The sequence below is a fragment of the Pundamilia nyererei genome, unplaced genomic scaffold, assembly GCF_000239375.1.
Source record: "Pundamilia nyererei isolate P.nyererei 1_Seehausen unplaced genomic scaffold, PunNye1.0 scaffold00055, whole genome shotgun sequence".
In the NCBI taxonomy this organism is placed as follows: Eukaryota; Metazoa; Chordata; class Actinopteri; order Cichliformes; family Cichlidae; genus Pundamilia; species Pundamilia nyererei.
Window position 1 is genome coordinate 2,900,137 of NW_005187456.1, and position 14,533 is coordinate 2,914,669.

The window sequence follows — 14,533 nt, forward strand, 5'->3', positions numbered from 1 at the left end:
CATGACTCCTGGAGATGTTCTGAGCGAGCAGTCGTAGACGTTCTATTAATGCAGTCCACCTTGCTAACATACCCAGACCACCTCATGGTGCATTCTGGGATATCTTCAGCCCTTTACCTGCTCTTAGCTAATTACTTTTTAGGCCCGCACTCGCACAGTAATTGGTGTTGTGCTGCTGCCTCCCCTCTCTCTGCTGTGCCAAGTGCTAGTTTGAGCACTTTTTTTCTCCTTCTCCTCTCTATCGTCCTTATTCCCCTGTTTTTTATCGTCCTCCAAAAGCCATCCAATTAATATGCTAATGAGCTGATAAATATTTATAGGGGTTTAAATTATGCAGAAAGCTTTCAGAGCCCGGTGTGAAATGCGTTGCTCGCAGGACTTCAAAGCCTTGCATTGCTAACGAGGCAGGGGCAGATTTGCATACGGCTTTAATCAGCTGAATACTGATTATGCTTCATTATAGAGTTGGAGGAGGAAGGGTGGGGGGGCGGCAGCAGAGTTGGAGGAGGCCGCCAGCTGCACTTGTCGTTTGTTTCATTCCAGCAAGAGAGGGAGAGGGCGAACTTTTTCAGAAGTACAGACAATCTTGGCACACGGGAGAGGGGGAGCGGTAGAGAGAGAGTGCACAGTAGGCACAGTAAAAGGGGCAGAGCCATACGAAAAGAAAAGCGCGAGCAGGGAAAGGCACGGAGAGCTGTTTGCCTAAACCCCGTTGGCTCTCTCAGTGCGCGTATCCCAGTGTTGCTCAGTGAACCGTGCGGTGGACACTGCCACTGTGTCTGTGTGTAACTCTGGTTGTATTGAACTCTGCTCACTGCTGACCAGTGGAGAGTGAAGAGAGGAGGAGGAGGTGGGAGAGCGCCGGACACCCTGTCGGTGGGCTTGCCCAGCCCAGGCAGTTTTACTTGATAGGTTCAGCAGCCATGCTGGAAAACGCAGGTGGAGCAAGAGCGGGTGAGTTTTTTGGTGAGGTTGTAACAGAGCTCACCTGGACTGCACTGGTGGTTGATGTCATTGTGTGATTATGTTGCATTAAGACCTCATGAATCTGCTGCTGGGATTTTGTTTTTTTTGTTGTTTTTTTTCTGTTAGTTTGTTGGAGATTAGTATTGTTCAGTGCTTGCTGCTTTAAATGATGAATGCGACTGAAATGCTATTGTTCATTAAGAATATCCTGACGTGCAGTGATGGTTGTACTCAGATGACAAAAGTGAAAGTACGCCTGAAATCAGAGAATAGGTTCTTCTGTTTGGCGGCAGTGCCTGTGAGCATGTCTCTGTCTGGCTCTTTCAGATGCTAAAGTGAATAATCAGTCAGAAACTACTAAATGTGCAATGGAGAGTGGTGACGGGAACACCGGTGAGTGATCTCCAGCTTTTTCTCCCGTTATCTTCATTTTTAAATCAGAATGTGTTTAGTTTTACCACCTCATTCAACAGGTTTCAGAGTCATAGCCAGCAATTATTTGGACATTTTAGCAGCTCAAGTCACAGAAATCCCCCCCTGCTGTTTCTCTTTGTATGATCTCATTTTGAAAACATAGATGGCAGCTTTCCAAAAATGCTTGCTAGCAGCTCTCTTTGTCATATGAGGCATTTACCTCACAGTGCATTATGTCTGAATATTACACGCTTAGAGTGAAGATCCAGATTCATTGCACAGCTTTGTACTCCTGCTGGGTAATGACACATTAATTGATGTTGTTGACAGTCTTGTTTGTTTATGCTCTTAAAATATATAATTTTGTTAGCTAGTACAGATGCTGCCACTTTATAAAAATATGTTTTTAGAGTTTTTCCTCGTATTTGAAAATGGATTCTTCTTCTCTTGTCAGTGATTTCTTCTTTTTTCTTTTTTAATTTGTTTTTTTTGTTGTTGTTGTGTTTTTTTTTGTTTGTTTTTTGTTTGTTTTTTGTTTTTGTTTTTTACGGCATACGTTGTGTCAAACAGCACATGGCATAAATTCAAATTTTCTTTTCTCAGGTATCCAAACCAATGGGTTGGATTTTCAGAGGCAGACGGTGTCCACCACAAGTGCAATCACTAATGCACATGCACAAGCCCTCCTCCAACAGGTACCACACTGTGTACAACATTGCATACTTGACCTTTTTAAGTAACTTTTTGTTTTCCTGTTTTTGTGGTGGGAGCACGTTTGGTTTTGGTGTAATGTCACACATTTGTTGTAGCCTCGAAAATGAGGTGTGAAGTTTGAACAGAGGTATGCTCATCTTCACTCAAACATGCACAAGCAGAAAGAGTTCATTTAAATGAGCCAGGCTCTCCCAGTGTCGCCTGGCAACAAGGCAGATTAATCAACCCTGTATGCTAATTAGCTGCTCTGTGGTTGCTCGGAAACAGATGGCCGAGAATATGCAAATCTATGCAGAATTTACATGCACTGCATAACAGTTATTTTAATTAGCATCTCAACTCTCCCCTCCCTTCACTTCACTTTTCTTGTCTCTGAAGGCTGCAGCACATTTTAAATACCCACTTTATCGCTGCCTTTCTAATTCAAATTCCTCTCTGCGTTCAAAGACCAAAGACTCATTTAAAGAAAGCCACTCAGGTAGCATGGAAATAGAACGTTTCATTGTTTTCACTAGTATGCTTTTTTCTTTTTTTTTTCTTTTAATTTAGCGGTGCTTAATGTCTGAATTGAATATTCATTGAAATTGCTTTTAATTAATTTCATGTTGGCTACAATGACATGAAGTTAAAACTCAGAAGATCTCATCTAAGCCTCCCCCCCTCTGCTTCACCCCCACTAGTCAAAGTCGGAAGACTCGGGTGCTCTTCCGACCTCCGTCCAGCAGAGCGTATTGCCTCAAACCCAGCTAATGTTGGCCGGGGGACAGATTGCTGGAGTAAGTTAAAACCCTGGTTGTGTATCTTGGGGTGACACCCCCACACGGTCAATCACAGCTGGGTGACGAAACGATAACTTGGCTGAAGCTGGCGTCTTCTCTGCCTGTCTGCCTGTTCATCCCTGTGGTTAGACATAGTCTTTGTGTCTCTGCACTCGCCATTAAACCAGCCACATGACACATTTCATATCCAGCCATGGCCCAGGGATGGTTGAATGCAGCTGCAGTGAGATGTAGGATTGAATGTTTACTCAGCATGTGGATTTGAGTTTGAACATGACATCAACATGCTCATTTGCACTTGTGCCTGGCTCAGCTGCATGAGTCTCCATCTGCTTGTGGAGGACCATATGTGTGTTGCCACATTATTCAGTATAACTTTGATACCTCTGTTAAAAGCTAAGTGCAATACTGTTCATTAGTTTTCATAAACAGTCACTAGTTTGACATGGTAAATTTAAAATAATAATAAAAAAAACCTGTTTCAGTATCATTTGTAAAGGTGTATGAACACAAGTCGGTATAATTAGAATAGACAGAGCTGTGGTCTAGTTCAGTGAACTGGAGCAGCCACCGAAACAATAAAACAATTGTTGGCAAATGCATCAAACAATCCGATCAACCTGCTGCTGTTCATAAAGCCAGACCAAGGCACGGGTAATTAAAGTGCCTCTCTTATCATACATAATGATGAAAAACCAATATATCAAGACTCTAGTGAGTAATATTATGCACACATGAATTGGATTTCTCTAATATTTCACTGCAGTATTGTACTAGCTTTGGAAGGCTATCGAAGTAAAGTATAGTGACAACACTGACATACTTACTAACTTATCTGATGATCATAAGTTACTTGTATTAACACTTACGTGTCTCTCTGTTTTCCTCCTGTCTGCCTCAGTTGAGCCCAATGCAGCAGCAGCTGTTTCTCCAACAGGCCCAAGTGCAGCTCCTGGCTGCTGCCGTGCAGCATTCTGCCAACCAGCAGAACAGCACCACCGGGGACAACATCTCAGCCTCTGCAGCCACACCAATTACCCAGCTGCCCCTGTCACAGCCCATCCAGATTGCCCCAGTAAGGCTCAATCCCCTATGCGCCAGAGTTCCTGCAAGCTCTGAAAAATGTTGTACCATAAAGTGTTTGCAAGCTTGTAGCCCTACACAACACACAAAAAAGTAAAGCTGAACATCTTTCCACATACAAACAATAGACATGAAAAGTCTGTGGTGAAATTAAATATCACTATTGTTTTTTCAAACTGTATGAAGGCCATATTGGATTATTTGAAACTGCCTTTCTGGGAGCAAACAAGGCAACTAAAGAATGAGGAAAACATGCAAATGACCTAAATGACTCGAGCTTTCTCTCTTAGACAAAATGAACTGTTACAAACAAAATAGTCCTCAACATCTGTGGTAATGGCTTTGGCAAGGACGTTTATTCATCAAAGTAGTTGAGGACTGCACTTTAATAATGGAGCTTCTACACTTATAAATATATGGAGACACATTACACATAGCTTAATACATATTTGTTTGCTACCCTGTCAGAGCAATAGAAAAGTAGAGGTTGTACCAAATTGCACATGATTAGAATAAATGTAGACAATGTGGGACAATTTTACATGAAACAAAGTTGTGTCAAAGTCTTTAGGATTGTGAGCTTTATAAACAGTTAGATGGTTGTTTTCATATTTTTTGCAGTCTTTACAACAGCAGAATCTAAGTCTGCCCCAGTTTGTCCTGGTTCAGCCTGGCCACCCTATCGCCACGTCACTGCAGCCTCAGTTCATTATCTCACAGGCTCCGCAGGCCCAGCAGGGTAGGTTGATCTGTTGCACTGCAGAATTACAAGGAGAGATGTACTCCAAGTATGACTATCGAAGCTTTCCTTTCCTTTCCTTTCCTTTCCTTTCCATCCATCATCCCCACTTCAGGCATATTGCAAGCCCCGAGTCTTCTAACTCAACTACCTCAAAGCCAACCTAACCTCCTGTCGACTCAACCAAGCATCACCCTTGCAACTCAGGTTGGTAATGATGCAAGTACATCTTTTAAACTAGCTTTAAAATAGTCTTCAGCTACTCTGGTAGTGCTTACATTTGACAGCTTGACAAGTTTTTTTTAATGATTTATTCTCAATAATTTATTCTTTAACTCTTTTTAAACCTACAAAACAGTCACATTTGCTGTATTTCTCGTCTTTCCAGCCTGCAACCCCAACCCGCACAACAGCAACCACACCTATTCAGTCCCTGCCTCACAGTCAGACGCCACCCAAACGGTTGGATACTCCCACTCTGGAGGAACCTAGTGACCTTGAGGAGCTGGAGCAGTTTGCCAAGACTTTTAAACAGAGACGTATCAAACTGGGCTTTACGCAGGTGTGTGCTGAGAGTCAGTCGATCACTATAAGTTCAGTTATATTTTGACTTGCGGATGTGGGCATTTCTTTAAACTGCAAACACATGGCTTTTTTCATATTCAGATCTTTGTTCATGTAATATTATACCACTATAAATAACTCACAGGTAAATCTCTCCTTCTCACAGGGGGACGTTGGCCTGGCCATGGGGAAGCTGTATGGAAACGACTTTAGCCAAACTACTATTTCTCGCTTTGAGGCCTTGAATCTGAGCTTTAAAAACATGTGCAAACTCAAGCCATTGCTGGAGAAGTGGCTCAATGATGCAGGTTTGTCTCTGACCCCACCTGACTGTGCAGCTGATCACTCTTGTTTTCTCACATTGGTGCTTGTGGGTGGGTTGTGTATGCATACCTTGTCTTTACCTCCCTTCCTTTTCTTTGTGTCAATGCTGTTTGTGCAGAGAACCTGACATCTGACCAGTCCCTGTCGAGCCCCAGTGCCCTGGGTTCCCAGGGCATGGGCATAGAGGGAATCAACCGCAGACGGAAGAAAAGAACCAGTATCGAGACCAACATTCGAGTGGCCTTAGAAAAGAGCTTTCTGGAGGTGAGAAACACACACTTCGGAACTCCATATTGATTATATAAGGAAAAGTTTGGTTATTCAGAATCTGAGATGATCACATTATACACTTTTAGTCCTCCCTTAATGGTAGAAAAAACACAGTACAGCAGTTTCCTCAGTGCTGACAGGGAATCTCTGGCTTCTTTGCCCTCTTCAAGCAGAACCAAAAACCTACCTCTGAAGAGATCACCATGATCGCTGACCAGCTCAACATGGAGAAGGAGGTGATTCGGGTCTGGTTCTGCAATCGACGACAGAAAGAGAAGAGGATTAATCCTCCCAGTAGTGGCAACAGTGGAGGAGGCAACACCCCTATCAAATCTATCTTCACCCCCAGCAGCCCTTTGGTAAGACTGCCACTCACCAAAGGGATTCTCAGCACTGTTTAATACTGTGTTTAAAGTTTATGTGGATCACGTTAGGAGACTTAACTTAAAATATGGATGATGCATCTGGGTCTGAAATGTGAAGTCATTGTAGAAGTACCATAAGATTTCATCCTGTCTCTTGTCCTTTGTAGAACTCTACACGAAAAGAACTTCAGTAAATATTTGTCTAATAAGTTTATTCTTATAACTTATTTATTCCCTAGATTTCCGTCATGCATAACACAAAATAGTGTCCATATTGCAAATTTTAGACCCATTTGTAGTTAGAAAAAGCAGTGTGATTTTTAGAATTGTCCTGTTTCTCTGATCCACCTTTTGTTAAATCTAATTTTGGGATCATTCATCTTTTTATATGTACTGTCTCTGATTACATGGCAGGTCCTTATATGTTCTATGGGCTCAGCTAGAATATCAGAATGTCGACCGATTTGTCTTTCGACTTGTATTTAAATCCTCCAATTCTCCTTTTGCTCAGGTGGCCAGCACAGCAAGCCTTGATAGCAGCCCAACTATTACCACACCCACCACTCTGACTGTAAACCCAGTGATGCCTCTCACCAACACCAGCATCCCCAGTTTGTCTTTCACAGGTGTGTGCGTGCACTATTCACTTTGTGCATGTGTGTATACCCGATGGTAAATGTTGATTAAAAATTCACTTTAATTTCTTTTTATCTGCCTTCAACAAGGCACGACAGTTGGAGCCACAAACACTGCATCTGTCATCTCAACTGCGCCTGTGGTTACCACAGCAACAAGCTCTCTGTCTTTAAGCACGTCCCAGACGAGTAATCAGTCCACGAGCACGGAGAGCAAAGCTGGCACGCAGGCGCCAACCATTGTCACCCAGGCGCCTTCATCCATCGCTACCAGTTTAGGGACGGGTCAGGTGATGGTGGCAGCTCCGGGGCTTTCTGCCGCGTTGCAGGGAGCCGCCTCGCTACCCAGCGCCAGTTTTGCAGCTATGGCTGCTGCTGCAGGGCTCAACCCAGCACTGATGGCATCTTCGCAGTTTACTCAAGGGTTAGCATGAGCCGTGTTCATATAAGATCTTTGTGAAAGCCAGACAGTTGTTGAGGTGTTGTTTTTGTTATACTACATGATCTTCTTTGTGTGTCCAGGGGTGCCCTCTTCAGTCTGGCTCCTGGCGGCCTGGGCAGTGCACTGAGCCCTGCTCTCATGAGCAACAGCACTCTGGCTACCATTCAAGGTGAGCACCTGTTACATGACAAGTCATTGAATTATGTCTGTGCACATAGTTTCTAATCAGAATTGCAAGTAGTTATGTGATTATGAGGTTCCAGGACCTGCAGATAAGGACTGATTTTTGTAATGTACAACCCCAGATCCAAAAATATTGGGGAGCTTTGTAAAATGTAAATTAAAACGGAATACAATGATTTACAAATCTCATCAACCCACTTTAAAAAAAAAAAAAAAAAATTGTGTCAGCCACTGTACAGCCAAGATTTCACAGCACTGATCTACATATTCCTTTTCCTCTGATTTCCACTCCCTCAACGCTGTGAGGAGTACTGACGGCTGGTTCAGTCACACTCCCAGGACTACTACTTGACAAAGTTTCATTTTCTGACTATTGTTCATCTTTTAACAATAGTCAGTAAACATCTGGGAATTGAGAACAGTTGCTAGCTGCTTAGAAGTCCCTGGGTCATCGTGGTCCTATTTTTGTTTTTGTTGTGATTTCAAGATGTTTGCGATTGGGGTTTGTGGATGATTGCGGCGCCAGCTTAATTTAAATAACTTTATTGTGTTAAGTCATTTGTTTATTTAAATATCAGTTTGAGGTCATTGAGGGTGTGACAGGAAGTTATGACAAAGCAATGTTCACAAACTGTCAGAAGGTTATCTCTTTTGTTTCTTTTTAAATTGCAATAGTTTAAAATTTATATTATTTTGTTTTCTTTAACAAATATTTTTGGCCTGGGGGAACGTCTTAACGCCAAACGACCAAATTAGACTAAATTTAGCAGAAGGAATGACTCAATGAATACAATAGCTAAATAAGTTGGAGTATATAAATGATTGAAAGGATGATTAGAAAAAAATAAGGGCAATAAGACAGCCCATTATTTCTATAATTAGTGTAATGAAAGCAAACACTTAATGAGGACATGACTCATTTGCATAATAAGAACAGATTCATTTAAGCCACACCCACAAGGTTTTATCCTGCTTAGAGAAAATTACTTCTGCGAATTAAACAATTTATCGTGCGGTCTCAAAAAAATGATGATGGAAATGCTCTCCTCATTTGGTGAACCTGTGCACCTTTCTTACCTTTACACCGTTTCTTTCACATCTCCATAGCACTGGCATCGAGCGGCACAATCCCCATCACCTCTCTGGACGGCAGTAACCTGCTGTTCGCCAACACTTCTGCTGGTAACACCCACAACCTGGTGACCACGCCGCTCTTCCTGAACCCCCAGAACCTGTCGCTGCTCACCAGCAACCCCGTCAGTCTGGTGTCGCCCGGCGTGGGAGGGCTTCAGGTCACTGCCGACGGTCATCATCAAGTCAGCACGGCTGCTGTGCCTGTGCAAGCCTCGACCATTACCACTGCCCCCAAGGCTCAGTGAAGCCAGTCAGGCTGCATCTCGAATTAACGCCCAATTAATTACGTCAAGCACTACTCCTTTCACAACGTGTAGGACGAGGGTGGTACTCTGATATAGGCTTCACTAACCACCCCGCATCCTCTCCATTGTATCTACCATAAATTAATCCTTTTGCTGCCGCCAAAAAGAAAAGGACTTAACATAAGGGTGGGTTTAACTGTTGGTTTCTTTTATTATTTTTTTCTTTATGATTCTTGGATGTTTTTTAATTTTCCACACAAACAGTAACCAGATGGACACTGTTGTCGGCCTGCCGCTTCTCCTGAACCTTGACAAGTGTCCAGGGAGAAAATATCCTCTGCGTCATCGAGCTGTATATACATATACATATATACATATATATATATATCCTCCTCTTTGCAGGTCAGAATTTTCTCTGAAATTCTTCTAACCAAAAACAAACTTTTCTCTTCTAACATTCAAACTTAATTGATTTACTACTAATTTCACAATGTTCATAATCACTAATGGGGGTTTGTGTGTCGCTCTTTTTAATTATCTCTCGTTTTTGTTTTTTGGGGGTTTTTTTGTTCGTTTGGTTTTTTGTTTCTTGACAGGCCTTGTTGTAAATCATATCAAATTATATTTTAGAGACTTTTTTTCCCTTTTTATCTTTTACTGTCTATATTTTTCGACATTTTCTGATCTTTGTAAGTCTAATGTTAAGTTAAGATTTAACTATCACTTTTTAATCGTGGTTATAAGGCTTTAAAAATAAGTAATAAGTGGCCGATATAAAGGTTATCATTGCTTTAAGGGTCGGAGGGACGCGGCGTGTCTCTCCGAGTCTCTCTTCTGGAAACACTGAGTTTTACATAGGTGGTGGTGCAGTAGCCACCGAGCCTCTGTAAAACGACGGTCTCGGTGTGGATTATCGACACTGATAGAAAAATGACTGAAAACATTACATTGAGAGCTTTAAAGTGAGCTGCAGACCTGAGTCTGATTAAGGGTGACTTGTTTTGGTTTGTGATCCGTTGGAACACTGTACATTAAGTTTTGGACGTGGACGTTTGCGTGTCGTCGACAGCTCAGGCAGACGCTGAGAGTTCAGCAGCCGCACGATCCACGAGGCTCTGCAGTCTTTTTTTGTGGAGGGAACTAGTCATGTTCACCAAACCTGAACTGTGGTGTGGTGGTTTTGCCTAGATGGGGATAGTGTATTGGGGGGGGGTGTTTGGTTTCTTTTTTTTTCTTTTCTTTTTTTATTAGAAGTACCGTCGTATCTACTTGTGCACAGTATCTGTACCAAATAACTGGATTGATGAGCTGCAGTCTGCCTGTTTTGGGAGGATTGAAATTCTGTCTCTTTATTTTGTTTGCAGTCGTTCGACTGGCTTACCTACTTTAAGATATACCAAAAATATTTGTTAAAATAATTGCTGTGTAGTCGGTGTAGCTTAGTCTAGTCAATATATTTATGAGTACAAAAATCTCTTCATAGTCAGAATATAGAAATGCAATATTTTGATGATCATTTTCCAAAGACTACATTTTCTTTTTTCTTTTCTTTTGTTATTTTGTTTGATTTGACCAAGTGTCTCATATTTAAATTTTTAATTGGCAGCACAACTGACCAAAAAGAGAGGGATTGGTGGGTTGGAGTATGAGAAAGTTTCTTTTTACTTCTATTATTACCATTTTATTTTTTAAATTTAGTTTTTATTAAATCACCGTGGCCTCGGCCCAATGCTTAATCTGGTTTAATGCGAGCCGTTTAGTGGCGCCTTTTCCTTTCTAATCAGTTGTGGTAGCAGTTTTGGACTTTTCTGAAGCATAATGGAAAAGATCTGATTTTGGTTTTGTGCTAATATTCAGCCATAAAACAACAGCTTGAACCAAAGTGGTTTTCCTCAGTAGTTGCTGTGCCTGTCTTGAGCACACAAGTTGCTTTTCACTCTCTTAAATCTCCACAATTTATTTCTTTATTTTTCTCCCTCCTCAGTCGATACCTGATTTTCGTGATTTGGTGCTGCTGGATAAGGATCACAGAAACTTTAGCTTTAACAACTTGCTGCTGAGACTCCTGTCAGAGTTGAGCTGTCAAGACGCCTGCATGCTTTCTAATAGCTTTAAGACTACATCCTGTGAGAATCAGGGTATTGTAGTTCGCACTATCCCTGCTGGAGGGATCACTTATGTAAATCCATAAATACTTCACCTCCTCTCAGCTCCGCCGTTTCAAACCAGCATGCTAGGAAACGATATGCTGCACCCGAAATCTGTCTGGGGACTAGTTTAAAAACTCCCCGAACTTATCTTAGCCAACACAGCGGTGGGATAAGTACCGTTCTGTGCTGCACGTTCAGCTAAACCCCACACAAAAGTAGCATCGTTCTGCTTCAAAATGACAAACACAGCAATTAGTAACTCACTCAGACTGCAAGCAGTGAAATTTGTCCCCGTTCCCCTCTCGTGTGCTTCTTTTCTGTTGAATTATTTTTGACTAAATATACCTCAGCAGCACTTCAAACATAGGTTCACCTTTTAGACATTTCTCTGTATACAGCATTGTAGAATGTATAATTACTGACTGGCTTGCCATTCAGCGTTTATACTGATGAACCATACATAGGAACCATTGCAAGGACAACCTACTACTGCTATTTTCTAGTACTACTATTTATGGGGTATTTGCAGGTTTAAATATTATTTTGAGATCCTTCTTGCCAAAGTAAAAGCCTTTCTCTTTGCAGCTTGGTGGGTGTGTTTTGTTTTTCTTTCTTTCCTTAACTTTGAGGCCACAAGAGCCCTGAAAAACTCAGTCGTGTTTCAGTGCTTGTTTGGAGTTTTGGAGGTTTGCAAGCAACATGAACCAGTTGCCACTGGCACCATAGGATGTTACTGAAATATTTATCTGAGGAAAGACTTAAGAATTAGAGAAACGATCTTTTCCTAATTCTATACATATAAATATATATATAAACACTTGTAAGATATTCATATTTTATATTTGAACCAGTATGTTACCAAGACTGAATGTAGTGTTTATCATACTTCCCCCCCCAGAAAAAAAATCTCCCCTAAGTTTTCTTTTCTTTTTTTTTATTAAACTGTCAAGACCAAAAAATTTGAGATTGAGCTCGAGATGACCCCTCGCTGAACCAGCGACGTCTGTTCGACAGGAGGGGCTCGCTCAGGCGCTCCTGGCAGACAGGTCCTGTGGTTAATAGGAGACTCTGAAGCATTTGATCTTAATCTTTTAATAGATGTATAAATATATATATTTGGTTGAGTTGTTGTGGATTTGATTTGCTGTGTTGTCTTTAACAATCATTTGGTTTTTTTAATGTATTATTTTATGCCTTTAATTGTTTTGTATAGTGTGAGAGGGCAAGATCACTGGCTTTCTTAGTTTGACAAAGAAGATTAACATTATCATTTATGCCTTATTGTTACGTAGAAGACATGAGCATTGTAGCATTGTTGTTCTGTATGTGTGTGAGAGTGAGAGAGAGCATGGGCACCCAGCTCACCTGGTGCATTGTTTTCACTGAAACAGTACAGTGTACTCTGGGCATTTTAGAGCGTGGGACGATTATGTTGCTACCTATGGTTTTTAGGTAGACAGGTAGGAGGATATACCTGTGAGAAAAAGCTTTACTAATAATTCCAGCAGGCAGGTGTGTTTGTGTGAGTGTGTCATTTAAAGAGAGGCCAGGGAGGACAGTCTGCAAACCATTTTGGTGCATCTTTCCCATCTTCCAGCAGGTGTTTAGACTGATTTTTGAAAAAAAAAAAAAGTGTGAGACAAGAGGACTTTGTTTTGTTTTGGGATTTTGTTTGAAGTTTCCTGACTGAGGGTCTTTACAAATTAACTTCAAGCTTTAAGCAAGCCACTGCCGAGAGCCAAGCCAGCTTTCAGTTTGTTTGGGGTCCGCTTGGACTCTCACGAACTGTCTGCTTGCCACTGGCTTTGCTTGTGAAGCTTCGGTTTCAGGTAATCCTGAGATTCTTGCGGATCAGCTGTGCATCTAACAGACGGTATGTTGACCCACCACACTGGTTTGCTGAGAGTTTTGGTTTTTTGTTTGTTTGTTTTCTCCTTTTACTAAATGTCAAAGGTTGCGTGGCGCACCAGTAAGGCTAAAGGAGCTGTTGTATACCTCATTTTTAACTCAAGATTGAGTGAAACCTGCTTTAATCTACTTATGAAACAAATGTTTTTAAAAATCATAAAAAAAAGACTAAAATACACCAACTTGTCAGTGGAGAAGCGTGTTCATACCTGTACTTAGTGAAGGGTTGTGGAGCCGCCACAAGAGGGAGACGAACTACATACCAGTACTCACAAAGAGGTGTAAACAAGAGAAGGCATAAAAGGTGAATCTGTGTGTAACAAGGGGCAAACATCTGCTGCTCTTCTTTCACAATTTCTTGTGCACTGAAGGATTTCATTCATGAAAATGTGAATTTTGATGAATTCTATGGACACCCCCCACCCCACCCTTTTTTTTGTTTTTTTTTTTAGTTTGACAATCTTGCTTTATTTATTTTCTCACTCTTGGCTTGGTACAGGTATGTGCACTTCTTCCCACGTGATGGCTCGCCGTCGCAGCCCGCTCTCGCTCCCCTGTGGTACCAACGATAACCAAAGAATTCTTACTAACTTGATTGTATGTGATCGGCGCCGCCTCTCGCCCATCCCCGCCTCACTGCTCAACATCAAATCCCGGCTGCACGCCCCTCGATTCGTTTGTAAAGAGGTTGTTTTTTGTTTTGTTTTTTAAATTGCATTCGAATGTGCGTCCGGCGCCCCCTTCGACGCCTCTGCAGTGGTTTCAGTGCCTGTGGGCGGGGATCGGAAGGGAGGGGTAGCAGGGGCCGGGCGGGCTTCGCCGGCAGACACGAACCAATGCGGTGGTAGCTGGGTGATGTTTGTTAATACACACTGAGGGTTGATCCTGTGCACACTGTACCTGCTCAGGACTCTGTATGATTGTCTGTCGTGAGCGCTGTTGTCGTTTGGTTGGTTGGATTGATGTCCCACCCTCCGTCGTTCCTTTCTCAAGGACTGCGGCGAAAAATGCTATTCCTGCCTCTCAGTCCATCTCAGTCTCTCTTCCTCATCTGTACACTGTAGTCCCAGGACATGACCCTGTTGTTGTCTCCAGGAATACACATCCTGCATTCGCTAAAACTCTGCTGTGTCCCCTTCCCTGTCCTCCTCCTCCTTCCTCTCCCTTTCATCTGCTCTCTTCTTTGACTCCTCACTACAGACTCTGATCAGCTGTGACACTATGCATCATGGTCCTTCACTTTGCATGGACTGTGTCCCTCTGACTCAGACCTCCTGGTCGGCAGGGCTTCAGTGACACTTTGTTTAATGCTTTACTCCAAGTGAGGTTGTAGGACCTCACAAGCGCTATCCCAAAGCAAAAATCCAAATATTTAACTTTTGACAAATGCAGATACCAAAGATATCTCTCTGTCCTGTGTGTGTCTCTGTTGGTTTCTCTCTCTCCCTTTCACCCTGCAGCATGTGTATTAAGAGACAAACCCAGCACTGGCTTTAAAGTCCCAGCCTCAGTAATTCCAAAGCTTAGATGTATATTTTGGTATATTTCTGAGAAAAAACTTGCGTGAAAAAGCGTCTGTTCCTCGTTTGTTTGTTGTAATCTCTTTTCTGTCACAGCA

General features: G+C 42.1%; 1 protein-coding gene across 8 annotated transcripts in view; it reads left to right on the plus strand.

Moving 5' to 3' along the window:
• Positions 1–13,346, plus strand: part of pou2f1b (POU class 2 homeobox 1b) — a 20,358-nt gene extending 7,012 nt beyond the window's left edge. The window contains exons 1-15 of one of the 8 annotated variants that reach the window (XM_013911061.1): positions 524–954; positions 1,294–1,359; positions 1,984–2,075; positions 2,775–2,870; positions 3,775–3,948; positions 4,578–4,695; positions 4,811–4,902; positions 5,084–5,257; positions 5,426–5,567; positions 5,693–5,847; positions 6,024–6,212; positions 6,730–6,844; positions 6,944–7,277; positions 7,376–7,464; positions 8,586–13,346. In XM_013911061.1, the coding sequence (XP_013766515.1) occupies positions 924–954; positions 1,294–1,359; positions 1,984–2,075; positions 2,775–2,870; positions 3,775–3,948; positions 4,578–4,695; positions 4,811–4,902; positions 5,084–5,257; positions 5,426–5,567; positions 5,693–5,847; positions 6,024–6,212; positions 6,730–6,844; positions 6,944–7,277; positions 7,376–7,464; positions 8,586–8,857 (2,139 nt within the window). In that variant the 5' untranslated portion in view covers positions 524–923 and the 3' untranslated portion in view covers positions 8,858–13,346. Of the gene's footprint in view, positions 1–523; positions 955–1,293; positions 1,360–1,983; positions 2,076–2,774; positions 2,871–3,774; positions 3,949–4,577; positions 4,696–4,810; positions 4,903–5,083; positions 5,258–5,425; positions 5,568–5,692; positions 5,848–6,023; positions 6,213–6,729; positions 6,845–6,943; positions 7,278–7,375; positions 7,465–8,585 lie in introns of those variants that run through there. The other 7 variants (XM_005733897.1, XM_013911059.1, XM_013911060.1 and 4 more) reach the window with 7 other exon arrangements.
• Positions 13,347–14,533: the final 1,187 nt, after the last annotated feature.